Source organism: Amphiura filiformis, chromosome 8 (genome assembly GCF_039555335.1).
Source record: "Amphiura filiformis chromosome 8, Afil_fr2py, whole genome shotgun sequence".
NCBI classification, from domain to species: Eukaryota; Metazoa; Echinodermata; class Ophiuroidea; order Amphilepidida; family Amphiuridae; genus Amphiura; species Amphiura filiformis.
In genome coordinates this window covers 20,555,645-20,583,309 of record NC_092635.1, presented here as the reverse complement: position 1 = coordinate 20,583,309, position 27,665 = coordinate 20,555,645, and the positions used below count along the sequence as shown (strand labels likewise).

At 36.6% G+C, this 27,665-nt stretch overlaps 2 protein-coding genes across 3 annotated transcripts in view; one reads left to right on the top strand and one right to left on the bottom strand.

Moving 5' to 3' along the window:
- LOC140158783 (uncharacterized) overlaps positions 1 to 1,899 on the bottom strand; it is a 30,039-nt gene extending 28,140 nt beyond the window's left edge. The window contains exon 1 of the mRNA XM_072181997.1: positions 1,739 to 1,899. Within this exon, the coding sequence (XP_072038098.1) occupies positions 1,739 to 1,752 (14 nt within the window). The 5' untranslated portion in view covers positions 1,753 to 1,899. The remainder of the gene's footprint in view (positions 1 to 1,738) is intronic.
- On the top strand, positions 1,882 to 10,086 carry LOC140158784 (large ribosomal subunit protein eL36-like). Of its 2 annotated transcripts, none has more exons than XM_072182000.1 (4): positions 1,882 to 1,886; positions 6,801 to 6,892; positions 8,119 to 8,250; positions 9,690 to 10,086. In XM_072182000.1, the coding sequence occupies exons 2-4, from the start codon at positions 6,803 to 6,805 to the stop codon at positions 9,792 to 9,794; spliced, it is 327 nt and encodes a 108-aa protein (XP_072038101.1). In that variant the 5' UTR covers positions 1,882 to 1,886; positions 6,801 to 6,802; the 3' UTR covers positions 9,795 to 10,086. The 2 variants fall into 2 exon arrangements, with proteins under 2 accessions (XP_072038101.1, XP_072038100.1); XM_072181999.1 differs by lacking the exon at positions 1,882 to 1,886 and adding an exon at positions 2,026 to 2,098.
- The last annotated feature ends 17,579 nt before the right edge of the window (positions 10,087 to 27,665 follow it).

Genomic DNA, 27,665 nt, shown 5'->3' with positions numbered 1-27,665 from the left:
TTCACGTAAAAGGGTATTTTTTCAGACAAAGGGTGCGTTACGTGCGTAACGTGAATAGGGTATCAAATTCATGTAAAATTGGTGTAAAAGGGTATGTTTTTGGAGCTCTTGCGTACTTAGGGTAGTTTTGCCAAGTTTGGGATTTTGTGCTTTCTTCTTCATTCATGGAAAGTGAAAGGAAAGTGTCTTCTTCCTACACCCCAAAAGCAGTTAAAAGTCATCTTTTAGCTGTCAGAGATGACAGATCCCTATACTGGCCCAGCTAGCATACTAAACACGAGGTCCCCGGACGAGGTCACAACTTGTTCAGAATATATAACCAATCAGCATGCTTTTTCTTAACTGTGGAGTCAATAAATTATGAGGAAAAATATAAGAGGATTTCTGATTGGCGAACCTCTTTAAACTCATTAATATTCATAGTCTTGGTGGCTTCCAACCCAGAAAATTTGGTTGATCGGAACATGGTCTAAAGGAGCAACAAAGCAACCACGAACTTCTAAGTTTGTAAACAAGCTGTGTCAATGAACTTTTGACATGTGTGAAATTTTACCGGGGTATTTACAAACACAACGATTGAATAATTTGAACTATTTTGGCCGTATTTTGGCTTTCTTAAAATATAAATCAATGAGTTTCAGGATTTTGGTTGGGTTTACCACTAAATCCAGTATGATAATTAATGCTCTAGGATGTTTTAAATCGAGACGAAATTAGGAAATAAACCAAGCTAAACTGGCCATGTTTGCTATCTTCTTCCAACTTCAATGTGTGGTTTGCAATCGCCATGGTCGTAATTTGCGTTGGACTTGCAGTTCAAAATTCTCTTGGATATGTGGAGAAATGGGTACATCCCAATCCCAAAGAATAACTTCTACAATATTTCAATAAAAAGAGTTGGACCTGTGATCCAAAAAAGGGAAATTATTGGCCCAAAAATCTTGAAAATATTGGACATACTGATTACTGCATGAACTTTGAGGTAAGCTTTAGCACCACATTAACTTGTATGGCTGATCAAAATTAAGACGGCTTGCTAGGCCTATCATGCCACTCGCCGCCTGGGTTCTGTGTGTTTACTTGTTTAAGGGTAATAATTGCATCAATTACTTGTTTAGGGTTGGGCAAAAGACAACTACTTGTTTAGGGTAGCAAATCGTGCAACTTATACTTGTTTAGGGGGAAAATTTCAGTCTCGAAATACTTGTTTAGGGCGCTTTTGAGAGTCCTCGGACGCGCCTGATACCCCCTCTTGACACCATAGTGGCCCCCCCGGGTTCATGTCATAGTCTATTAATGATTTCAAAATGTATTGAATTTGAATGCATTTTGAAATCATTAATAGACTATGACATGAATACAAATTATCAATTTTCATATTAAAAATAACAAAATACCTTGAATTTTTTTTTTTTTTTTTTTTTTTTTTTTAGGTCAACCATGAATGATCCTAGCATTTAGGTCTAGGTCCAGGGACACTACAAAACCGAAAAAATAAAAACTTAAAAAAAAAATTTTTTTTTTTTTTTTTTTTTTTTTTGAATTTCGGGTACCCGGGGAGGGTATTTCCTACCCGGGTAATGTAATCTCGGGCGGGTACCCGTTTACCCGACCGAAAATGCCAGCCTTAGTACCAAGCCAAGGCAGGTCAAGGATTATAGCCCAAAAAGCCTGAATTCCTGAAAGCTTATATTTTCATGTTTTAAAACCATTGTCAAATTCGTTGGCCAAAACTCACCTTGTTACAGACATCTGGGCAATAGCTCATCCTCCCCAGGAAGCACAAAAGTATGTATTACCAATACCGATATTCGTTAACTCAATTACCACGGCTTATAAAGAATAAAATAACAGAAAACAAAGCTCAGACAAGTCACAGAAATTCAGGTTTGCTTGTTATTGCAGCCGAAACTCCCGCTCATCTATATGGCGAATGTCTATTGGTTAAAATTGTGGAAAACGATATCTATGCACCAATCAAAAGCTTCGTTCTATTAGTTGTTAGGTTTCGTAGGATTTGGGGTCAAATGAGGTCAATTTTTATATCCCATCATTCTTTTTATTTCCGGCCTCTTTTGCCGTATCGGATAGAAATTCAGTAAGGCACCCTTTAGTGTGTATCAAAATCGTCTTAAATCTACCTCATCTGGCATATTTTACTTCAATAATAATATTCCTATTAAAGATTATTTATTCTTGATTGAAATTGTTGCCACATGAAACTATAAAGCTTCTCTTTGAAGAGCAGTTCCTTTATGAATATTTATAAACTCAATCACGAACTGGTCAGCTCATCATCCTCATGAGCTGGTGAATTTCATGAAATCCATGAATCGTGCATGTCTTGCATTCTTGAGTCGCAAAACAATTTGGGGGAGGTGGATTATCACGGGGGGGAGGGGGAGCGAATGTAGTTAACATAATTCAACGCTAGTGGTGGCTCAGTGGTAAAAAAACACCCCGGCCGCGGTCCCTGCACTCCGTACATCCGCGGGTATTCATGCTTGTCGGTGACGGTGCATTGGGTGAACTTTAAAAACACCCCCTTTTGCATCTCATTTCGCGAAGTTTTCAGGGGAAAAACACCCTTTTTTAGCGATTTCGCGAATTATTTGCCCTGCGGCTCACAACACATACAAAACTGCTCCATTGACACTGTACATAATTTCGATCGGCAGTCTGGGCATGCGCAGATTGACATTTGCATAGCTAATGAGCTTCGCCCACATGCACAATGGATGGCCACAACAATTATCGTCCACAAAAACCATTTGATCCATGCATATCGATCGTGCTTAATCACTTCCTGGTAGTGCTTGTTGCTGAATTCGGCACCAAAAGTAAAATATGACTCTCAACTTTACGCTAAAAACATACCCGATTGCTGAAAAAACCTACTTATATGATAGGAAGCAATCAAATTTCAACAGTTTAATTTACTTAGATTTTGCAATCCCGAGTTCCGAGCTGCAAAACTGACTCGAAACAGCGATGAAAAAATTGCTGTATCTTTGGTAATATTTGTCCAAATTCGCCGGGGTAAAAAGTATCTTGATCAAAACATATAGTGCTGGGCTCACATGTACAAGATAAGACGACACCGGAAGGTTATCGTCATTGGTTTGCAATGGGAAGTCAATGTTTGCCAATCGGGATATCGATTGATTCGCCCAGCACTCAGATTTTCCCAATGACGCATGACGTCATAATGAGCGGCGCTGTTTATTACGACTTGCCTTATTTGGATAACGAGCTACCGTATTTGGATACGATAGATAATTTATGTCCGTTGAAATTCCTTACACAGTTTTGTATGTGCACAAGTGGTGATAAGACAATCGCACATAGAATGTTAGAGGGATTTTGATAGCAGTTCCATTAAAAAAAGCTGCTATCATCATGAGACTAAGATCTAGAATTTATACTAGAAACACCCCCGTAATGCTGTTTTTGGGGAATTTTGCTAGCAGAATCTTTTTGATGCAAGTCGATCTTTGAAAAGATGTAACTTTGCCACGGAAAGTGCTATGCATGTATGACAAAAAGGTTGTCAGTGTTGACTTTCTTTTAGCCCGAGGTACTCACACCTCCGTCACTACGATTTCCACTGTCCTTCTCCGTACGAAGGTCTCAGGTCTGAGACTCCTGAGCATATCTGGTCCAGGGTACACATAAAATACCACTTTTCTCATAAATACCACTTCCTACCATTCCTCACGTGAAGATGAGACTTAAACAAAACATATTTGGTGCATGTTTGCAAATTTTGAGCACATTTGAGGATGATGTAAAAGACCTGACTTGTGACTGTTATCGTCGCCGTGTTTTGAACTCTTCCTATAAATAGATGCTGTCAGTGTGACGTCATCACCGCAACGTGTTTTCTCGGTGCCCCGTTTTTACGTACGTAGGGCATTCATGGCCCTAGTGAGGAAGGAACAGGGCCATGATGTTTCGGGCTAGCTTTCTTTACTCAAGGGCTTTAATTTGATACCGGTATCTAAGGCCCTTCACAATTAATTCTTAGTTTCCTGTTTCATTGTTGAAAACCAGGGATGAGGCGACTTTTAATTATTAATTAACTTTTATTTTCTTTATTTTAAAATAAGTGGTCGCAACCTACATCAAGCCATTTTGACAAGAAGCATGCATTTAATTATTTTACTAATTATGTTTGATTTTATACATAAGTAAGGCTCCGAACAATCGATTTTGAGTTTCCCGTCACATAATTTTTTTAAACAAGTGAGGTAACTTTTTCATTATTCATTATTCATTATTTTTGTGACTTTCATTATATAACAAAATGCGAGTGTAAAACATGTTGTTATTTACCGCTCACTCACTCAAAGGATGTTTAACCAAAGATATAAACTTGCAAAGAGGCTGCAAATAAGTGCAAGGTCAAAATTGATACCAATTCCTTTCTTTTTATTAGTATTATATGTCGTAAAAATCAGCAGTGTCATTGCGATATCGTCCACTGCATGACAGTACGACCACTGTCGCATATCTTAATTGATATGTACATGACAAATCTTTAATACAAACGTCAGCACAGTCCCATCAAATTGAAATCAAAATACGAAACAATTGCAATTCATGAATTGGTAAGCTTTACAACTTCACTATCGAATCTTGCGCCAACAAAATTAAAGGAAAACCCCATGCGTGTTTCGTTGATGTTGAATACCGCATAGTTCTTGCAGCAATGTCATAAACACAACGGAGTTGAAATATATAATTTTTGCTCTTTTGCATATTAAATTTAATTTAAAACTATGTCGAATACTATTTAAAATAAATAATTGATCAATCGGAAAACAAATATAAAACTAACAGTATTAATATATTTCTTTAATTACCACAAACAACGATATTGTGCAAAGTCACAAACAGCACTGTAGAATAAAAAAAATCAGACATTGAAAAATATTTTTGTTCGACCGCATATTTAGTGCAACAGTGTCACAATATAGCAGAGTTGAAATATATAAATTGTGCCATTTTGTACAGTAAAATAATGTAAAAGCGATACCAAGTACTATTTTAAAGTATATGATTGATATTTATGAAAAGAAATGCAAAAATAACGCACAAACATCCCTATTCATTGTGCGATTTCGCGAACAGCACTGTCATGACTGTAGAATCATTGATCTGCCAATGACAGCATTAGTCTTTCAGTCCAGTATATGATACGACGTGGAAAAGGACTGCGACGTCAACATATTTACAAAGCGTTGCGAACCGGGCCTACAGGATCTAGGCTATCACTATCACATGCCAATCAACAGGCCGCAATGAGTTTACTGCCATGCTGGTAGCGAAATCGATGTTTTGAATTTGATTTTTCCACTAAAAATGCACGGCTTTTCATCGTTTTTTGGCAAAAATGATAAGTTTTTATTTTTATTTTTCGAAAATCGCAATAATGAATTCAAGTGCGGGCCCGAAAATGAAGTGCGGGCGGGCGACGGGAAACTCAAAATCGACTTTGCCACGCCTAATGGCACAATTAGGTTCTATGTTTATTCATCATTATAGATGATATGATCAAAGTCAGAAAGTAGCAAATGGTAGTCATTAAAAGTTATTTTAAAGAGAAAATCCAAAATATAAATAAAATAATTAAATATTTTGCAATTCTCTACTTTGGATGCGGGCGGGAAACAGGAAACTAAGAATCAATTGTAAATTGGCCTAAAATGATGCAGTTTGATGGCAAATTTAAATTCACCTGGCATACCTACCTATTGAGCTCTGATCGAGAAACTATTATTTTAGCTAGGGCTAAGGGAAGCATTAGTCCTAAACCTTAAACATCATTTTCCGAGGCGCGGAAGTACACCAAATTGGTGTCCGGTGACCTTTGACATTCTTTTGTGGCGAGTGACATGGTCTTTCAATTCACGCCGAGTGTCCTTGACAGGCTTGATTGACTATGCTTCAGTGGTCATGAAAGAATTCAAATGATAACCTCTGCCCCAATAATCGCAAGCTATTGTTCAGAACTCGCTGTCATAGGGACAAACTAGCCAGAATTTTCTTCAAATAGAAACTTTACATCATACATGTAAGAAGAATGCCTGATCCTATTTCTGTAAACTAAATGTGTACATCCATATGATGATATCAAAACGATGCACTTGTCAGATGGAACATGTGTCTCATTTCACATAATAGCTAGGAACAAATAACAGCCTCATCTATAGTGGAGGTCACTTCAAATAATCCCAAGTCACATGGTTTAGGAATACAGATAACATTCCTTAATTAACCATGTGACTTAGGATGATTGGAATTAAGTGCCCTCCACTTGAGATGAGTCTGGTATTTGTTCCTAGCTATTATAAAAATGAAATGCATGTAGTAGCCAAGAAGTGCATCGTTTTGATATGGATGTACACAGATGTGTTAATTCTATTTTACTTTGCTGTAATACGAAATTGAAGATCATAATTTTAGTGTACAGCAGGTCTGAATTTGAAAATGTCTAACTGTTTTCATTCATATCACTGCAAAAACAAGTTTTCTGCTGGTAGTAGTGTAATTCATATTGCATAGTTGTTGAGACTGCATGATTGTGCAATGTTAAGAAAATTGTGACGATTTTTTTGCTAAAATGCAGGCGGGGTACCATTGTATTGGTCATTTTGAACCATTTTAGCATTTTGCCATTAAAATAACAAATTTTTTCGTGCAATTGTCCCCGGTAAAGTCATTTCTGAGAGCCGGTCAGCAGAAAAGCTCATGAAATATTATTTATGAATTTGTCTTATTTGGATTTATCCCCACAGATATGGCCATTCGTCATGACATGTGCATTGGCCTCAATAAGGGCCACAAAACAACCAAAAACACAAGTGTTAGGAAAGCTAAGAGGAGAGGGGTAAGTTAACCTAACAGCCTGACCTAGAAAAAAAAGGTGTATGGTAGCTCTAGTTCTGTATTGTGCCTTATGGAATGTACCTGTACCATACATATTCAACCTGAATAAGGCATCTGACACCTGTAATCTTCTGGAGGTGATTACTAAACTGTGATAGTTTGCACGATTAAGTTGACTATATATAGTCCATAGTCACTTAACTATTAGTGACTTAGCATTAGTCTCAACTTAAGAATGAGTTTGTGATTGTCTGTTTTATGTATGGATGGGTGTTAATTCGATAATTCCAGAAGAATGAGTAAACCGGTTAATTTTAGCTGTCTGTGAATCAAGTGATCCTCTTAAAATGCTTGACCCTAGTTTATTTTCAAAGACTACACAGTAGATAATTTAAAAGAATTGAATGATTCCTGCAAAATTTCTACTGCCAAAGAAATTCTGACCCATGTTATTTTGAAAAAGGGCCTGATGAGTTAGTTTCAATCAAAGTTGGTTACCCTACTCCATTTTTTAATACAAAAAACTGTAATTTACAGTATCCATGCATCAAACAAAATTGTAAAGTTAAAATTGAGCTGAAATATCTTATTGGGAGGGACAGGCTCTGATCTAAAAACAGTGACGAAAGTGCCAGCTCAGGTGTATAAATGCTTGGTGTTATGACAAAAGAATGTCTATCTACCTTAACTTCTTGTTGTAGTAAATCTGGTTGATTGGGACTTCACCGGACCCACATGCTCCTTGAACAGTTTTGTCGTCAATTTTGACAGTCCAAAAAGCCCACTGATAACAGCCGCAAGATTTAATTAAATTGTTATTTCAAAAAAGAGTAAGACATTAAAAACACATGATGAAAAATTGAAGAAACATGGTGAAAAATTGAAGAAACAAAATAAGTTACCCACATGGGATTTTGGATTTCCCCCTCCTGTGCTGTTGGTTTCCAAATTCCCTGTCATAGGTTTGGCTCATGTAGTAGTGTGTTAAAACATTTCTGGTTTTAAAGATTTTTGAACACAAAATATTATATTTAAAAAAGCAACACACAAAAAGAGGCTCCCTGAAAGCAATGTTCGCGAGCTACTGGTACTGGAAACAATCTTGTTTCTTTTTTGACCTAAATTTACAATGAAAACTCTTATCCATAATGCAACTTTTTGAATTGTATTCAAATTATTGTAATTAATTTTTAATATGCTTTCTCATTGCTTTTGTGTATATTTCAGCCTAACAAACATGTGAAATTTGTGCGTGATCTGGTTAGAGAGGTGTGCGGATTCTCACCCTATGAGAGACGCTGCATGGAATTGCTCAAAGTCAGCAAGGACAAGAGAGCACTCAAATTCTGTAAAAAGAGGGTAAGTTGGTGAAACTATAAGGAACCGTGTCAGAAATTAACAACCAAGTGCGAGAATCCTTTCCGATTTTCCCAGTCGAATTTTGCAAGAATCCATGGATTCTCACCATATAACTTTCTATGAAATATTTACGAGAATCCATTTAGATTCTTGTAATTTTGTTGACGAAAATATTTGCGAGAATGGATTATCGGATTCTCCCCGCTCCCTGGAAACTTACTTGGCTGTTTTGTGAACAATAATAAAAGCTCAAGGTATCTGTTGTGGACTTTCAGAGGGGTCTATTTAGGGCCAAAATTAATTTCGTTCATTTTTGAAGACCTGTAACTCAGTTGAACAATTTGGAATTGGCTTTTTTTTTTTTTTTTTTTGAGTGTGTGAGTAGTAGGGGGTGCAGGCTAGAGATGATAAAATTTGGGACTTAAAGATATTGTGGGTTTTGGTGATATGACCCCCCTGAAGTGGGTCCAGCTTTGATTTTCGGCTATATTTAGACCATCATATCTTTAATATGGTATATCCTATTAACTTCTAAATTGCATGTTTGGATTCTACACAAAAAAGTTAAGACTAGAATACAAATTTTCAGGGGTGTGGGATATATACTTTTGAAATTACGCCACCTTGAAAAACAAAGTAGACATGTTATTTTCGCGTGCCCCCCCCCCCCTAAATTTCAAATTGCTGTAGCGCGGAAACGAAAAGGAGTTACGACCTCAAATTTTCAGGTTTTTCATTTCTCAATAGTATAGTACCAGTACACAAAATAAGGAAAAAATGGGTTAACTTTCATGTTGAGTTGTCATGGAATGACTCTTGTAAGCTTGGAAAACACTATTTCAGTTCTCCACTGTGATTTTCAGTTCTCAACGTATTACGACTCAAATAATTAGCTTTGCTCAGTCAGGACTTAGTTCTTGGTTTGCACTGTGATTTTCAGTTCTCAACGTATTACGACTCAAATAATTAGCTTTGCTCAGTCAGGACTTAGTTCTTGGTTTGCACTGATGTGTTTGTTGCAATGGCAAAACAAGTCCTGAACTATAGACGAATCCAATTTCACACATTCCTACACCTCAATGGCTGCCAAAGTTGGGTCCCCGTCGGCTCCATCTCACCTAAAATGTGAAATGATACGGTGTTGGAGGGTATTTTTAACTGCATTCTATCACGTGTGTTACAGGTAGACAAAAGAATAATGACAGTATACAACACAAAAGAATCTAACATCAAATTTTAAGCGGCTTTAATCCACCCAATTGGGCAGTCATTACACCAGTTTGGTGCATGCGGGGACCCGTCATGGCCGACCAAATCCTGACCATGACTTGGCTCGTTGGATTCGTCTATATTCTGACCATAGATGTATACCTCTGTGCTAATATGAAACAAAATAAAGGACACTAATATTACCATATTCTGTTTTTGTTACTTCACAGTTGGGAACACTGAGCAGAGGCAAGAAGAAGCGTGAAGAAATGCAGAGGACCATCGCTGCACAAAGAAAGGCTGCTGCCGCCGCTGCTTCACAACAAGCTAAATAGATTCTTACCAACATTACACTCAAACTTGACTCATGGACTTGTGTAGACTATATCTGTCAAAGATCCAGCCATATTGGAATACATCCACACACTTTTATAAGAGCAGAAATAAGAATCTTGGTCACTTATCCAGTTACCCTCCATACGGAATAAAGCAATTCTATCGTGGTAACTGGATAGTTGTCCAAGATTCTGCTTTCTGCCTTGGAAGAACCTTGCAAATCATGATGTGATCGGTTCCATCTTGTAAAGTTTTTGTTATCACACCACTTATCATGACAGAAGTAGTTGATGAAATAAATATGGTATGACAAAAATCACAATGGCATTGTGTGTGTATTTGTGTGATGGCTGAAAAAGGAGTATTTGTATTGTATTATGTAATATAGCATGGCAAGTTTTTAAAGAAAACAAAAAACATTGCAGCAAGTTATGCCAAATTGTGTCTTGCTGTCCAGTACTACCCAACTTCATCAAGCATCTTAATTATAAAAAACTCACAAGTTCTAAGCTCTCCCTTATACTTTTTGAAATAAATCAAAACGTTTGCAATTTTCAGTTTTTTACATCATTTTCTGGCAGTTTACCTGCATGATGAAGTCATCCGATGAGTAGGATGAAATATTGTGATTAAACTATTCACTTGGTTTTATCAAACAAAAATCCAAAATGTTTATTATTGAACAAACATGGTTTTTTTCTCGTGTATGAAATAGGTTGATAAATGCATATTACTTGTTGCTCGAGAAATATTGTACAAAATAATGCACTTGTACTGAGATGTTGATGCATCTAATGCACTTCCCTTTTCGGGGTTTGTGCATAAACGGTGCATTAGATGCATTAAAATCTCAATATGCATGCATTATTTTGTACAATTTCACTCCCAACAAGTGATATGCATGGCTGAAATACAGGCTCAAATCAATACCACAAAACAAAGGAAATTTCATGAATGAAAATAAGTCATCTTAGAAAATAAGTAATTTCAAAAGGACTATTTAAGGGGGTACTACACCCCTGGCCAATTTTGTGCCTATTTTTGCATTTTTCTCAAAAATTTTAGCACATTGGTGACAAGTAAGATATGTATATTATAGGGGCAAGGACTACAACTACTGCACTAGAAATTTTAATTTAACACAGACAGCAGTTGTGGAGTTACAGTCAAAAATGAGGGAAAACCAATATTTGATCAATAAATCAATAACTACTTGCCTTGAGTTGCTGAATTTTCAGTACAGTAGTTGTAGTCCTTGCCCCAATAATATACATATCTTACTTGTCACCAATGCGCTATAATTTTGGAGGAAAATGCAAAAATAGGCACAAAATTGGCCAGGGGTGTAGTACCCCCTTAAAGGAACACTCCGGCAATCAAAACATGCCTTGTAATAATATGTTAGAAAAACAATTATTAAGCATGAATCACATGGTTTTATTTAAAGCAGACTCATATTGACCATAAAAACAAATAAAAACAACTGGCTCTCAACACCCAATATTCAAAATTCCCGCGACCGAAATTGCCTGTGACAATGACATGGTTATTTGTACTCGCTTATCGTTATCCTTCAGTTCATTGTGTTACTGGGATGTTATTGCTACAGGCAGTTTTGTGCCTGGGAAATTTGAATATCGCGTGGTGGTGAGTGACGGCGGTTTTTATTGTCTCGCCTGAACTTTGTTCAGGATGGGACTTAGTAATCACTATTTCTGTCTGTCCGTCCGTCCGTCCGTGTGTGTGGATGTATGTGTGTCCGTCCGGAGCTGTATCTGGGGAACCGTAAGACTTACGGCGACGCTACTTGGTGGGAGGAAGGGTATCCAAGTTTGCTCCGTAACCGTATGTTTTCGGTGAAAAATATGCAAATTAACATAGCTAATTTGCATAATTTATGTGAAAATCAGCGCAAATTGATAGCGGAGTTTGTGGACAGACTATCTCAAGATCCGTCGGGCGCATGGTAACGAAACCTGGTGACAGGAATGATACACACCTGCTGATCACCTGATTAGTTTTTCGGCGAAAAAAAGTATGCGCATTTAGTTGTTAATTTGCATAATTTATGCGGAACGATTCTACAAATATGGTTGGAAATCTGAAGAAATCCGCCTTATTGAGCTGTATCTGGGGATCCGTAAGATCCATAAGCCCTATGATGATGAAACGTGGTAGGGGGTAGTATGACCAGAGGATCTCAACCCGATTCGATTTTCAGCGCAAAATATGGTAATTAAGTACCTAATTTGCATAATTTATGCATAAAATGCAAAAACCTATTTTCTCGGAGACTAGGGGTCGTACGTTCTTCAAACTTGGTGGGTGGGTGCATCTTCACCCCAGACAGAACAAGTTTGTATTGGTTAGTGCGTCAAGGTCACCCGAGGTCATCTGAGGTCAAATGCCTAAAAACTGTCGTATGGGCACGAAACTTGATGGGTACGGTCAACATAACGTGGTAGGGGGTAGTATGACCAGAGGATCTCAACCCGATTTGATTTTCAGGGCAAAATATGGTAATTAAGTACCTAAGTTGCATAATTTATGCGTATTTGATGCGTATCAAGCAAAAAACCTTGTCAACAGCTTATCTGGAGATCCGTATGGGGGACCGTCACGTAACTTGGTGAGGAGTAGTGGGGCCAGAGGTTCTTGACCTGATTAGATTTTGAGCGTAAAATATGGTAATTAAGTACCTAATTTGCATAATATGTGCGTAATAAGCAAAATACCTTGCGAACAGATTATCTGGAGATCCGTATGGGGTACAGTGACGTAACTTGGTGGGGAGTTGCGTGACCAGTGGTACTCGACCTGATTAGATTTTCAGCGCAACATACTTTATCCAATTTCGTGAGGTCAAAGGTCACATACAAGGTCAAAGGTCAACTGAGGTCACCAAATCTTTTAATAACTAATTTTCAACTGTGCATCATATCCAACTAACTGCTTGATCGATCATGTAATTAAGGAAATATGACGACTTTAAGATAGTCGCTTTCCATGTAAAGTATAGCAAAGTAGCACTTTCAATGAGTGATAACTCGTAAAGGAAGTATCTTTCTGTTTTGATTTATTACTTTGATGAAATAGTTCTTTGGTTTTGCCAAATTTTTTTTTTTTTTTTCCGAGGTCACTCAGGGGTCATCTTAGGTCATGTTATTAAAAACTGTCGTATGGGCATGAAACTTGATGGGTACAGTCAACATTTCAAGCCAAATTTTTGGAAGTTCATTTTGGGGTCACCAGGGGTCATCTGAGGTCAAATTAGTAAAACTGTCGTATGGGCATGAAACTTGGTGGGTACAGTCAACATTTAAAGCCAAATTTTTGGAAGGTCATTTTGGGGTCATCTGAGGTCAAATTAGTGAAAACTGTCGTATGGGCATGAAACTTGGTGGGTACAGTCAACATTTAAAGCCAAATTTTTGGAAGGTCATTTTGAGGTTACCAGGGTCATCTGAGGTCAAATTAGTAAAAACTGTCGGATGGGCATTAAACTTAGTGGGTACACAGTCAACATTTAAAGCCAAATTTTTGGAAGGTCATTTCAGGGTCACCAGGGGTCATCTGAGGTCAAATTAGTAAAACTGTCGTATGGGCATGAAACTTGGTGGGTACAGTCAATATTTAAAACCAAATATTTGGAAGGTCATTTCAGAGTCACCAGGGGCCAACTGAGGTCAAATTAGTAAAAACTGCCGTATGGGCATGAAACTTGATGGGTACAGTCAACATTTATAGCCAAATTTTGGAAGGTCATTTCGAGGCCACCAGGGGTCATCTGAGGTCAAATTAGTAAAAACTGTTGTATGGGCATGAAACTTAGCACGAGGGGTACAGTCAACATTTAGAGCCAAAATTTTAGAAGGTCATTTCAGGGCCACCTGGGGTCATCTGAGGTCATATTAGTAAAAACTGTTGCATGGGCATGAAACTTGGTGGGTACAGTACAGTTACCATCAGCCAGATCATCGTGCCCAGCCGATAACCGCCAAATTCATTTACCTCTCTACCAACAGTTATCGCAAAAGCAGGCGGTCACAAAAGCAGGCAAGACTCGTGGTTCGAGAACCGCCTTGTTTAGTTTTAAAGTCAATATGAGTTTGTTTTAAATAAAACCATGTGATTCGTGCTGATAATTTTTTTCTAACTTATGAGGCATAATGTTGTGACTGCCGGAGTGTCAAGCGTTGTGGAAATACAATTCTTTTGTACTGACCAACATGAAAACCCCAAAGTGCAACATGTATTTGAGATACGGTAACAATGGTTTTTAATCATTTCTCCAGTTTTCCCGAACCAATTTTCACTCAGTATAATGACATTAAGCAAGTACACAATTAGACCTTGGCTCACTGGTGTAGCAGATTATTGGATATACCGTATTCCAAGTGGCATATGAATTGTGTCATGGCAAAACTCTGTGGTGGGTTGATAAAATGCAGTGGCGTAACTAGGGTTGGTAGCGCTCGGGGCAAGAAACAAAATAGGCACCCCCACCCCCACCCGAGAATATCTTAGAAGCGGGCAGTGGCGTAGCTAGGGGCTAAGGATACCGGTACATAATGCCCCCCATTCTTGAAACAATTGGACAAATAAGGCCTATACACTAATTAATTTTGGTTACTAGAAGTTGAATATCGGTTTGCTGAAATGCGCGCGAAAATTTTGACTTTCATCGCTTGGAGGGGCGCAGAATCGATGCTGAATTGGTCAAGTTGGCGCCCCCCTAAGGGTGAGGCATGTTGCCCCCCTCCCCAACCTGTAGTTACGCCACTGATAAAATGAGTTCAATATTCTGAATGTGATATAAAATAGTATTAAATGAAGTGTCCGGCAATTACAACATGTTAGAAAAATATTTATCAAGCACGAATGACATGGTTTTATTTAAAACAAACTCATATTAACCATAAAAACGAATAAAAACAGCAATCTCTCAACACGCGATATTCAAAATTCCCGCGGCGAAATGACGTCGTGCTTATTTGCGCTCATTTGAATTATTGAATTATTGGGACGTCATTGCTCTAGACAATTTCGGCGCGGGAATTTTAAATATCGCGTGTGGAGAGATGGCTGTTTTTATTTGTTTTTATGGTTAATATGAATTTGTTTTAAATAAACCCATGTGATTCATGCTTGATAATTATTTTTATAACATATAAGACATAATGTTGTGATTGCCGGAGTGTTCCTTTAACTGTCTGGAATTTGTGTGACATTTGGAAGAATCACTCGGATCACCTGATGAAAAAAATATGGTTCCTTTTCACTCGCCAAATACTGACCGGATGGAACAATCCATGTTTCTGTATCGCAACACTAGGCTATTCCAGAAATTAATGCCACCCCTTCCTCCAAGAAAAAAATTATTCCCAGTTCATGAGAATATTTCATCCATACAAGTTGGGAATTCCCAGTATCTTGCCCCTAAAAATATTTTGCCTAAAATTTAGGGAAATCATGTGCCTTTTGTCCTTTGAAAGAAATTATTTGTGGGGCTCCCAGCACCTGCTTTACATGATGGGTTTTCTTAGAATTCCCACTGCTGGGAATTATAATGACTTCTTTGAAGGGGTGCCAATGATTAACAGTGGCGTACCGTGGCCGCCCCAACCCCGGGGGGCTGAAGAAAATTTAATTTTGCCGCCCTTCCTCAACAGCCCGAAAAGGTTGACCCAAGTTTTTTCTCGGTCGTTTGAAAAAGTGAAAAAAAAAAAAAAAAAAAAGGGTTTCAGGCGCTAGCGCCCTAAAAGTACAAATTTTTCCGCCCTTTTTTATTTACTAATTCGTTTTGCCGCCCCCTTCGTTTTTGCCGCCCGTTTTTGCCGCCCCTTCTTCTTCAGCTGCCCCTTCATTTTCGCCGCACCCTGGGGGCTGGCGCCCTCAAAGCCCCCCCCAAAATACGCGCATGATTAATGGAATAGCCCATTACAGCCTTTGTTTTATCAAATTTATATTGAATTTGGAAGAGACAAATCCCCTTTTTGCCATACCACTGATTACGTTTGATATTTGTAAATTTAGTCTAAATATCTCAAGAATGTAGGATGAGATAATTTTTCAAATCATGCTACATGTATAAATTACTCTATAGCAGACATATTTTGTACCAATGGCCAGCACAAACATCAAACATTTACAGAATGTTACAAGCAAAGACAATTTAGGCGCCAGATGTAACATGAATATTTCATTCAATTGTTCTTACATTTGATACATGTATTGAGCATACATGGTTCAATATGTAGTACTCTCATGAGTGAAATAATACTTGTAAGGGACCGTTCACAAACACTTGTAAGGGGGGCCTGATGCAAAAAAATTCATCACAAACATTTTTCGGCTGGCCCCCCCTTAACAGACCTCAAAATTTCAGGCCCCCCTTTTGACATGAAAATTATGGGTCAACCCCATAGAAAAGCATATAAACTTAATTTTTCCAGGAAAATTTGTGGTCATTTTTTCAGGCCCCCCCCCTTTTTTTTGCATCAGGCCCCCATAACAAGTGTTTGTGAACGGTCCCTAAGGTTTAAGTTCTATACCATAGTAAGAAACAAAGATACTTATTTCCTTATCAATATTTAATCATTCAGGATAGTAAATAGAAACTGAAACTTCATTGCTATCAATAATTTAAAAATATTTGTTTAAATGGACTGAATGAATTACCAATTCATATGATTGTAATTGATTCCTGAAAAATCCCATTTCAAGTTCCTGTAAAGGAAAATGCTAAACAGGCTGAACACTTATCAAATGTGAAGCAAACGGGTTTGTTAGGCCACAGATCCATTTCCAGGGTTGTTTGCTTGCCCTCCGGTGGGATTTTTGGGGTCGGTCAGTCGGAAAAATGTTTTAATGAGTTTACAGTAATGATTTTCTTCTTAAGAAAAATGTTGTTGGCTAAATTTAGCTTTGAAATGAAATTTAGACATAGAAAAAGTAATAAAAAACCTTTAAAATTATAAACTACATGTAATAAAAAACTATAAAAATTTTTTTTTAAAGGCCAACCCTGATTTTGGCCAATTTTTGGTTGCTCGGTGGAGGGCAAGCAAACAATTTTGTTTTTGGCCTTAAAGCCATTTTATTTACATAACATTTTTTTAACATATTTAATAATGATATTTTGGCATAGATTGAAGGCCTATACTAAAATATTATGTCCATTGAAAATGTTATATGCTAAAATATAATTAAGTCTGTTGCAAATGGTATGTAATAACATTTTCAACAGAGCTTTTTTATAATTCAGCATAGGCCTTCAGTTGTTGTCTTTGCTTTTAGCTTTTGTCAAAGGCATTTTGGTTCTTTTTTCTTGTATACCGACAATAATTTCATACAAGGCCGACATTGGCTTTATTCCGTTGTCATAGTAATGGCAACCTTGTATTGCAGGCATATTCAAGGAGATGGCTGTAATTTTCGCCCATCTGATAATCCCATAAATAAATTGCATAATATCCAACATGACAATCAGAATTAAGTATCTAAGACACTAAATTGTGGCAAAATCTCTTGCACAAGTGTTCAACATGTCAGTATTTTTTTGGTTATAACCCTAACTGCCCGTGTTTTTTTTGCTATCGGAAGGGAAAGAAGAAACGAAAAAGGAGAGCAGATGAAGAAAGAAGTCACTTGGCACCCCTGGATTGAACCTCGGACCCCTCGCATGCCACGCAGAAGATCCCCAGCATGTAGCCACACGGGTGATGTTGGTCCGGCCAACGATTCCCTGGGTATATATGACTTGGGCTGATTGCGTCATCAAGTCATGTGCAATGCGTGCACACGCAGTGGTTTTAATAGTGAGATCTGGTTCAGTAAGGGTTAGTAAGGCCTAAATCTAAATCTAGGAAAAACATGCTACATAACCCTAACTGAACACAAGGTTTTTTTGCTATCGGAAGGGAAAGAAGAAACGAAAAAGGAGAGAAGATGAAGAAAGAAATCACTTGGCACCCCCGGAATTTGAACCTCGGATCCCTCGCACGCCACGCAGAAGATCCCCAGCATGTAGCCACACGGATGACGCTGGCCAACGATTCCCTGGGTAAATATGACTTAGGCTGATTGCGTCACCAAGTCACGTGCAATGCATGCAAAAGCAGTGGTTTTAATAGTGAGATTTAGTGAGATCTGGTTCAGTAAGGGTTAACCTACATGTAGGGCCTTCAAGCTACTTCATTTTATATGTCTACCCATCATAAACTAGATATGTGCCACTCACTAAATGAGACACCATTCAGTAGTAAGACGCTATCATTTTCTTCGGAAGGGGGGTCCCAATTTTAGGAAAAGTCAGCGTCAATAAAATTGCGACCCCCCCCCCATTTCGGCAACAAACATTTTATGACCTCCCCACCACCGATACACCTTACCCCTAAACAGGCTAAAATTGTATTACAATCAGTCTTTTCGAATAAAATAAACACTATCTGTGGTCATCTTGTGACTCCTTACATTTTGGTCATCAAAATTTTATGACCCCCCTATTTTTCTTTTCAAAAATTTATGCCCCCTGTATATTTGGAACCCACCCCCTTCCAAAGAAAAAGATAACCCCCTAATTGAATTTCCCTATTTGTACGAAACTTCAGAAATGAAATGTTTCAAAACTCTTGCTTGCTTATACAGCTTCAAAAGTACTCCCGATTTCTGAAAAATAAAGTTAATTTTTTGGATTAATTATCCTGTTTTGCGAAAAATAAAATTCCCCACATGGCACCATTGCTTGTCTTATAGTATACAAATATTGACTGCTATGAGGGGCATGGTTAAGATTATAGGCCCGCGGTGATCTCAAAACCATGCTATGACCCGAGGCACAGCCTTAACCATGTCCCGAATAAAGCAGTCAATATTTGTTTTATATACCGAATGGCAGTTTGATCGGGACGCACGTGACCGGTCCATAGTTCATTTCCATGGACGGTCCATAGTTCACTTTGAGGGCATAGTTAATTCAATGACTGCACATTCAACCAATCAGATGACAGGAATCTATATGCGGTATATTGATATTATTAGCAGAACTAGACATATTTTGCACAAAATTAATATTATATTCACTATATTTTATTTAAATAATTTGATGCAACATGCCACTAAAATCATATACTTGATTCTCTAATGGTTATTGATCATGCGATATTGACTTTCATAAAACTAGCATATTGATTACTGTTTAAACATTTTGATTCAAAACAATGAGTGGCATCATGAAAGCAATGTAATGTTTTTGTCGAGATGATGTTGATGAATTTCAAGTGCCTAGGTTTTGGCTCAAAAGTACTGCATAAAATTGCATAAATGTAAGGCTAAAAAAACAAGTTGGTTTGCTGTAGGCCGTGTGCATATTGTTTTTGGTTGCAATTAATTTTACCACGTTTTATTTGAAAAATACAGAAAAATGATATTTTCCCAAGTTAAAAATGAAGAAAAACTTTTCTCATACATTTTGTTTACGAACAGGCTCATATGCAGGAGGGGTTCAGCAGAAAGGTACACTTATTGCTATTTTTTCCAATAAAAAGTCAAAAGTGGGAGAACATTGACAAAATGTCAACTTTTAAGTGCAAATGGGTTCAAAAGTCAGCTGTTAGTGGGTTAGATCCACATTTTACAAAAAAAATCTGCACAGGCACACTTTTCATTATACTGTTTGGAAGTCCAGCATGCATAATTTCTTTCTGCAACCATAATGGGCCGCAATGCGATAACACATAGTACATACATGTAATTATAGGCCTATGAGGCTATATAGATATAACACGAGTTTATTACCATTATTATTTCCTCTTACTTAATAAAATAAAAGAAATCGATAGAATTAAAATTCTACAACGGTTTACCTGGGGTTCAAACCCACCCATAGTCTAATGCCTACACGACTGTGCTATGATTCGTTGTGCCAGAAAGGTGTTTGTTTATGCTACTTATTGATTACGGAATAAAGTGCATACACACAATATACTATTACTAGTATATTAGTACTAATAAATACGAATATAATCCTAACCCTAACCCTAATTCCTAACCCTAACCCTTAACCCTAACACTAACCCTAACCCTAAACCCTAAATCCTAACTCTAACCATAACCATAACCCTAACCATAACCACAACCCTAACCCTTACCCTAACCCTAACCATAAGACCCTAACCCTGACAATAATGAACCTTGCCTCGGACTATGCGGTTAGTGATATATTGCGGCCCATTATGGTTGCAGAAAGAAATTTTAAAAGCGTCCAGCACCATCCCAAAATAAATCCTGTATACAAGCCTGTTTACAAGCAATTATGAAATCACTCGATATCCTATGGAAATCAATCTTTAGATATTTAGTTTAGTTTTCTTGAAAGTATGTATAGATTTTCACATCAAACCTACTCTGCACATTTACCAGGACGATTTGCTCACACAAATTCTGGATTTATACTATTTTTGCCCATAATCATCAAGGAGAATTTTGGGTGTTAAACGGGCCAAATAATGTACCTGGCAATTTTGGTTATTTTCTGCCTATTATATAATATGCTACTGCTCCCCTCAACCAGAGTGGTGTTGCCCCAGTTCAACTTCACCATCATACTCTCTTGAGCCCTTCAATTTGGCCTTAAAAAATAGTTTGATTAGCGTAACCAGAGCTACCCAAAAAACAAAAGTAGGACCAACCATGACTTTTGTTTTTCGCAAAAAAAAAAAAAAAATAAATGAATCTTTTTTTTTTAAAGAAAAAAAGTTCCAAGGCCTTTTTCAAATGCAATGTACATAATTTACAGCTTTAAAAGTTTTTTAAAAAATCCCTACCTACCTACCTACCCTAATTTTTTTTTATGTTACGCCAATTAAACAATTTTTTTAGGTCTTACACTGAGCACCACAATTATGTACCAATCACATCAGGATAGAACACACATATTCATAGAATAGTTTTATTTATTTTATTTATAAATTCATCATCAAATAACCAATGGACTATACTCATCCAAATGTAACTTTTACAAAAGTTTATTATTTGGTAATCGTTTACGGACATGATTACTGCATGGACCCTCTTACCAAAACAATAGCATTATAAACATAGCGTAACTATGCACCTGGGAAATGTCTGAATTATCCTCACCAATTCTTATGTCACATATAAAATAACAAAATTAACTTGTGCCACAAATGGACACTATATTTGCTGTTTGAAAATGGGAGTATGCTGTGCAATAGATTGCTTATTATTTGAAAAGATATATTGCAATTTTGCACCTATATAAGTTGTATCGCTACAGGCAAATTCTGAGGCGATGCCAGGGGCGATGCAGCTTTAATAATTTCCAGGTTTGTGCCAATATGATAATTTATTCAAGTTATCTTGATACTTCAATCAGCTATGCATAAGAATTGCAAGAATCAATGAATATTAAAGGCCTATTCAGTGATTTGCTCTTCCGTAGTATCGTAAAATTCAGATTTTGGCACTATGTGCTAACATAGCCTGCTAGGTGTTAAGCCGAAAGCTGTGTATTAAAGACCAAAGACATTTTACATGAATCTGTAATTTTCTACATGTATTTGAATGTATTTGTCCTGATGTTTTCCTCCTTTTTTGCCAAATTTTAATGAATTATCTTTCACTTCAGGCAATTTATATACAATTTAAATTTTTTTACACTTTAGCTGGGATCACTGAATAAGCCTTTAAGTACCAGTTCAACATATAGGTTGCTTACAACATTTCATGCAGGATGCATACTTATTTTTAACACAAATATTCAAAAATCTAACGAGACATTTTAAAACTAGCCATGAGGATTTACAAACTACATTTTTCAGTCTTAAAACTACAGATTCTATGTTAAAACCTGCTATATTGCAGAGCAGATTCTTCAAGCAGCTTCAGGTGTCTTGTTAAAAAAATAAAAAGGACATAAAATACAAATGATACAGGGAGTCATGAGTTAAAACAAAAACACCCTGAAGTATATATCCTATTAAATAAAGAGTGAGTTTGCCTCCAGGAGCCAAATTCACATAATAAATATCCTAAGTTATATCTTAGATGGAGTGTATCCCTGCAGTACTGCATGGCTGCTTTGCATATGTGTAAAATCATGAGGCTATGTATGATCACAATCACCTAGAAATGTGGTCAGCAGAGATGCCCCTGATTACACAGGAGGTTCTCTGAAAATGTATTATTATCACATTTTGACTGCCAAATTGGGCTAATTCTATTTGTAATCCATACACCCTATGGAATACATGCCCTTATATCTCCCACAAAAGGAGTGTGAATTTTAAATGGGGTTACCCGAATAGGTAACTCAATTGAAAATCTACACCCCCTGTGTGGGAGATTAAGAACAAGTCTTCCATAGGGGGTGTTTGGGTTTCAACTGGAATAGCCCATTTAACAATCTCCCTGATTAAGACAAATTTTTGTAACCATTACGCTACACACTTCGGAAAGTCTCCCTGATGGCTGTAGGAAATCTCTGGGTTAGTTACACTGACCACAGATGTTCTAAAATCCATGTAAATCCATGACACCTCTGTAGCTGTCTTATACATGTAGTACAACCGGCAACATGACGCACAGCATGCACTGCTATACCCACCATCTAAGAATAATTTAGGATTGTTACAAACAAAAGCACCCTATTTAAAGTAGTATTTCAGTAGGTATTGCACTTCTTGACTTACAATTCAAAAAATATGACATTTCATTTGTATTATATCTCATGATTTGACTTTTCAAGATTGGTTGGAACTACCCAGTCTTCAAGATTCTTTTTTTGACTCATGATTTTTCATATTTTGAATTGATTGAAAAAAATGTCAAAACCTACTGTTAATTTATTGTTATGCTATCAAACTTCTGGTTACAGATTAGACGCCAAATTGAACAAAAAATATTATTTCTTGCAAGTAACTTTCCAAGATCAAAGTACATACCATAATGAACTGATGATACATAATGGTACAGGTTCAACTGCGCAGACACAACACTGTCAACACGCCCCTACATAACAGTATGTGTGATGCACTCTTTCATTTATTAATATATGCACAGTGGAAATTTCATGGCATGTAGTAGACAAGCATTAATTCACCAATATGTGGATCCTGGGTTTGTCCTCCGAAATTCAATTTGACCGAAATTCCTTGCCACAATACAGTATGCGTATTGCAATAAATAAATAGAAGGAGATCAAATAACCCGAGCTGTATCTATTGTTATGCAATACACCTTTTATCCTCTGGGAGGAATTTCGGTACAAACCTAGGATATGTAGTACCGTATTCTACCTTATTAGCTCCACCAAGCTCTTTTAAATCATCTGAAGGATGCTTAATAAAAACCAATTTTGAAAGTTGAAGTGAACAAAACAATTATTGTTGAAGTTCAAAATAATACTCATAGGAACAAATGTCAATGCAACTCTAGTCAGAGTTGCATTCAAAGGTAATACAACTCTATTCAGAGAAGATTTTGCTCAGATGATTACCCTTTTTCATGCTAAAAGTACATTGAAAGGGCGTACTTAAACAGATGCATGTTATGGAAGTTCTCAGTGGGTGCCAATTAGGGGAGGAGCACTAATTAGGTAAAATACAGTATATATTTGGTTCTGATCTATGGAGACATTTGTGATGCGAAATCATGCGATCAAGCCAAATCAGTCGGAACTCAGAAATATTGATTTTGAGATATAGCCAAACAAAGGAAATATTTCCTTTTGTTTCCTGTTGTTTTGGAAACTCTTTAATTGCTCATATCTTTGAAACTGGTTGCTCAATTACAATGGAGTTTTCTGCAAAATGCAGCTTTGTAAACGTTTTTACTATCCTATAAGAAACCGAAAATTAAATATTTCCGAGTTCCGACTGATTTTGCTTGATCGCATCACATTTTACTATCAAACCTTATTTCTCTGAAATATGTCATCAGTCGCATCAAAAGAGAGTGGGGCTTTGCTAAACACTTGTTTTCAATACCTGGATGAAATATGCATGATAAACAAAGAACATAAAAAGAAATCACAACTTATTTCCACTTATAAATTTGGTATGCTCAATGCTATCAATTGTGACCAGTGTCTCAAAAATAAAGCCAATATAATTCTACTTTACATAAAAGTAATATCTAAAATTTGATTTTGTTTTTTTCAGCAACAACACATGTATGTGTTCCCATATACAAAATCCACAACAAAATGGACACTTTTGGAGAGTAAAAATTGCCACAACCATCTTAAAAACAGTAATTATTACACATTTGTAACTTAAAGTGCAACATGTTTCTATACAAAAGAATGCGCAAGAAGAGCAAACACAGGTTTCCATCAAATTTTTTCACTTTTGCACAAATGTTTGGCTGATAAAAATTACAAAACAGTTAGAAACATCCTATACAACTTACAGGAATGGTTATACAGTTTGTTTATTATCAAATGACATAGTAAATATAGTACATACATATTTATATCAATATAAAAATAATATTTGGACCAATAAAATGAGCTACATACATGAGTTAGTAAGTGCAAAAGTGGACATTTTCATGGTCCATATATTTGGTGCAATGTCCCAAGCAAAAATAAAATCACATCAAAATATTAATTTCCTGCCTAGGTTAAAGGAAACATAAATATGCAAATTAAAATTGTGTACAAACAGTAGATGCATAAAAACCTGTAACAACATACATTTTATATTTCTCAGTTTTCCAGGAAGTCATTTGCGCTTGTTATCAAATATTAAATGTCAATGATTAGATAATGGCAAAGTAGTAGTAGTATACGTAATTTCCAGTTTTTAAATGAAAATTACAAAATCATGTCGTTCATTAAGATCCTGACCTCTGGACTCGGAAGTACTTTTAACCCCATGAGAACTACCTGCCAATTGGCCAAAAAGAGGTTTTCATTATTAATTGGACTAATCAGCAACATTGTTAGAATAAATTCACCACACAAAAAATTGGGGTGAATTATTTGCAAAGCTCCATTCTGATTGGTGATTAAAGTAAAGATATCATGTAATTGACCAATCAGAGGCAATGTTAGATCGGCAGGTAGTGCTCATGGGGTTAAGAGTGCTCTACAGTACACAATCCATATTATCCTGGTGATTTGATGACCTTCGTTGATTGGCTATATTATAAATAACAAAAAACGGACATGATAATTTAGTAAAAAATGGAAAATGTCAGGATGGAGAAAATCAGTTTGGTCTTTGTTGTCTCCAATATGGCCTCAGACTTAATTCTGAGATGAGTTAGCACGGCTTGGACTAATTCTCTTTGTAATTTTATTATGAGTTCACATGGATTTAAAAAAAAAGTTTAATAAGAAATGGTCTCTGGGTATTCATCTCATAAAAACAAATCAGACAAATAATTGTTTTCCGCTATTTTGGACATTGGTTACCACAGTAACAAAACATTACAGGTGTGTTAACTAAAGTTTATAATTTGAATTTTTCAAAAACCAGAACATTTTGTTTTTTCAGTTTTGATTCCTGTGGTGCCCACAATTTTGAATACTGTGGTGTTTACAGTTTGCTCATAACTACAGTACAACTTTGATATATATTTTGTTAATCCTTTATGACCAAAGGAATTTTTTATTGTAGTTTTTAACCAAATTTGAGTAGTTGTGAATTTCCCTCTGTATAGGCCTAAATCTGACCTTGGATTGCCTGGATACCAATCACACTCTTATTCTACACACCTCAGATACATTAGTCATAACCCATATGCTGAACTTCTACTAAAGTAAGTTTGACAAAATCCATTTATGTAAAGGTTTATATCATTTGTGTCCACACACCAAAAAATCTCCAAAAATTAGTTGTTACTTTTTTTTCGAACTTACAAAAACAGTGCATTAAACCCTGTTGTTTATAAAATCTTGCCTACACAAAGTACACAGCACCAGACATGAACCACAAATCCTATTAATCATTTCATATTGCAAAAACAGAAATGAATATAAAACCCATTAAATTGTAAATAAAATATTTCTATTCAATAAAATTACCTATTTTAGCATACTACGGTTGTATTAAAGCAAGGTCCCAGGCTTCGTACTTGCCTACATGCATGCCATCATGTGAAAAGAACCAACACAAGTAACACCAGGTCACATGATGCTACACAGCATGACCAACTAATCAAGTGCTGATACCACAATTCAATTATCCAATCAGGGGGACCCCACTTTCACATTTATGCAGTATGAGTATATTCGCTGTATCGTGCAACAGAATTCGACTGAAATGTGTAGCTTTACATTTGATTTGAAAAAGCAAAACTTTGGAGATACACATGGGTTTACGCTACAGCAACAAAATTCCTGATGAACCTAGTTGAAAAATGTTTCTTTCTTTTAACTGGTGTCAACTGTTTTAAAATGTACTTTGCCTTGGGCTGGATTTCAACTAGCATTAATGAAACCCAGTTTAAATTACAATGGGTTTCAACTGGAATTTTCTAATGTAGGAACCACTCACTGTATCCAACTTAAAATTTGGAGACACTGCATGTATTCCTTGTAAAACAATCATCATGCATAACTTATCTAATGGTTGGTCCAAAAATTAAGTACTATATTTAAAGCAACAAGAATTCTACTCAAAACTTGTATGCATTTGGTCTCTGGATTTGATTCACTTAGATAAACTTGATTAAGTTAGGGAAGAAGAAATAAATTGACGTCATACATGGAAAATAACCAACATTTAATTCCAGTTCATTAAGTGTTGCGAATCTCGCATGTTTAAGCCACCAAACTGTGTTCTTTGCATTGATTTCATTGTGCATTGAATTCTGTTTTTTTGTTTAATTAAAATCTGAAAGATAGAGGCCATTTTTTATGATGGTCAAACAGTAAAATTTAAGTTTTTAAGAGGGCACAAGTCTTATATGACCCTCTACCATACCAATTTTAATAAAGCAACAAGGCATCCTCTAAATTGAGTTATTCTGAGGCATATTCAATTTAACGTAAGTTTACTTCATCTAATAATTCAGTAACAATAAAGATAGAATGTTCAGCCTTTTTTATACCATTACTTTTTGACGATCCAAGGTCTTCAAATGGATGTCTGATGTTCTTGCGTCTTGAACATTTTGGGTTTCTTTGAGCACTGGTATTGGATGTGGCATGATACTTTTCAGGGCAAAATCTTTTTTGAAAACACCAAGCATCACTATTAAAATGTTGACTGCTGTGTTTGTAGGAGTTGGCACAAGAAGGTCCTATCTGCAATAGCTGCTAGATGTCAAATCTTTAGATGTGTACACAATATAGAATGCAGAATTTGTCAAATATCTATAGGGCAGCTATTGCAGACAGAAGCTTGTTGCATTAACCCCAAGGTTTGTCAACATTTCCTTCCAAAGCGGAAGTTGACTTTTCCTTTCCAGTTATACAACCTTGATTGTCCTAATTTGAGTGTGATGACCTAACATGTTATTAGGGAGTTTTCGATTTCCACGACAGATGGTTCTGCGACGGTAAAACACCAAACATTGTTGTCGTCGCCACGACGGATGTCAGACCATTCGTGAGTTGTAGAATTTGAGCGACGACGCATTGCAAAGTTGACGACGACAATGTTTGGTGTTTAACTGTCGCAGATCCATCCGTTGTGGAAATCGAAAACTCCCTATTTTTACAACCAGACAACAAATTTGTACAATTCCCAACATCATATCTTGCACCAAGACTGCTGCCCTCATTCGTCAACCTTCTGGATTGACGACTGAGAAAACTACATGGAAAAAAAGTGGCGGACTTTTGCAACCAGATTCTGGTTGCACATGAATATTAAGTAGGTTGCAAACTTTCATGG

Coding starts and splice junctions, on each gene's coding strand:
- LOC140158784 (XM_072182000.1), top strand. CDS start 6,803: ATGGCCATTCGTCATGACATGTGCATTGGCCTCAATAAGGGCCACAAA. Junction 6,893..8,118: donor GGAAAGCTAAGAGGAGAGGG/GTAAGTTAACCT, acceptor TGTATATTTCAG/CCTAACAAACATGTGAAATT. Junction 8,251..9,689: donor TCAAATTCTGTAAAAAGAGG/GTAAGTTGGTGA, acceptor GTTACTTCACAG/TTGGGAACACTGAGCAGAGG.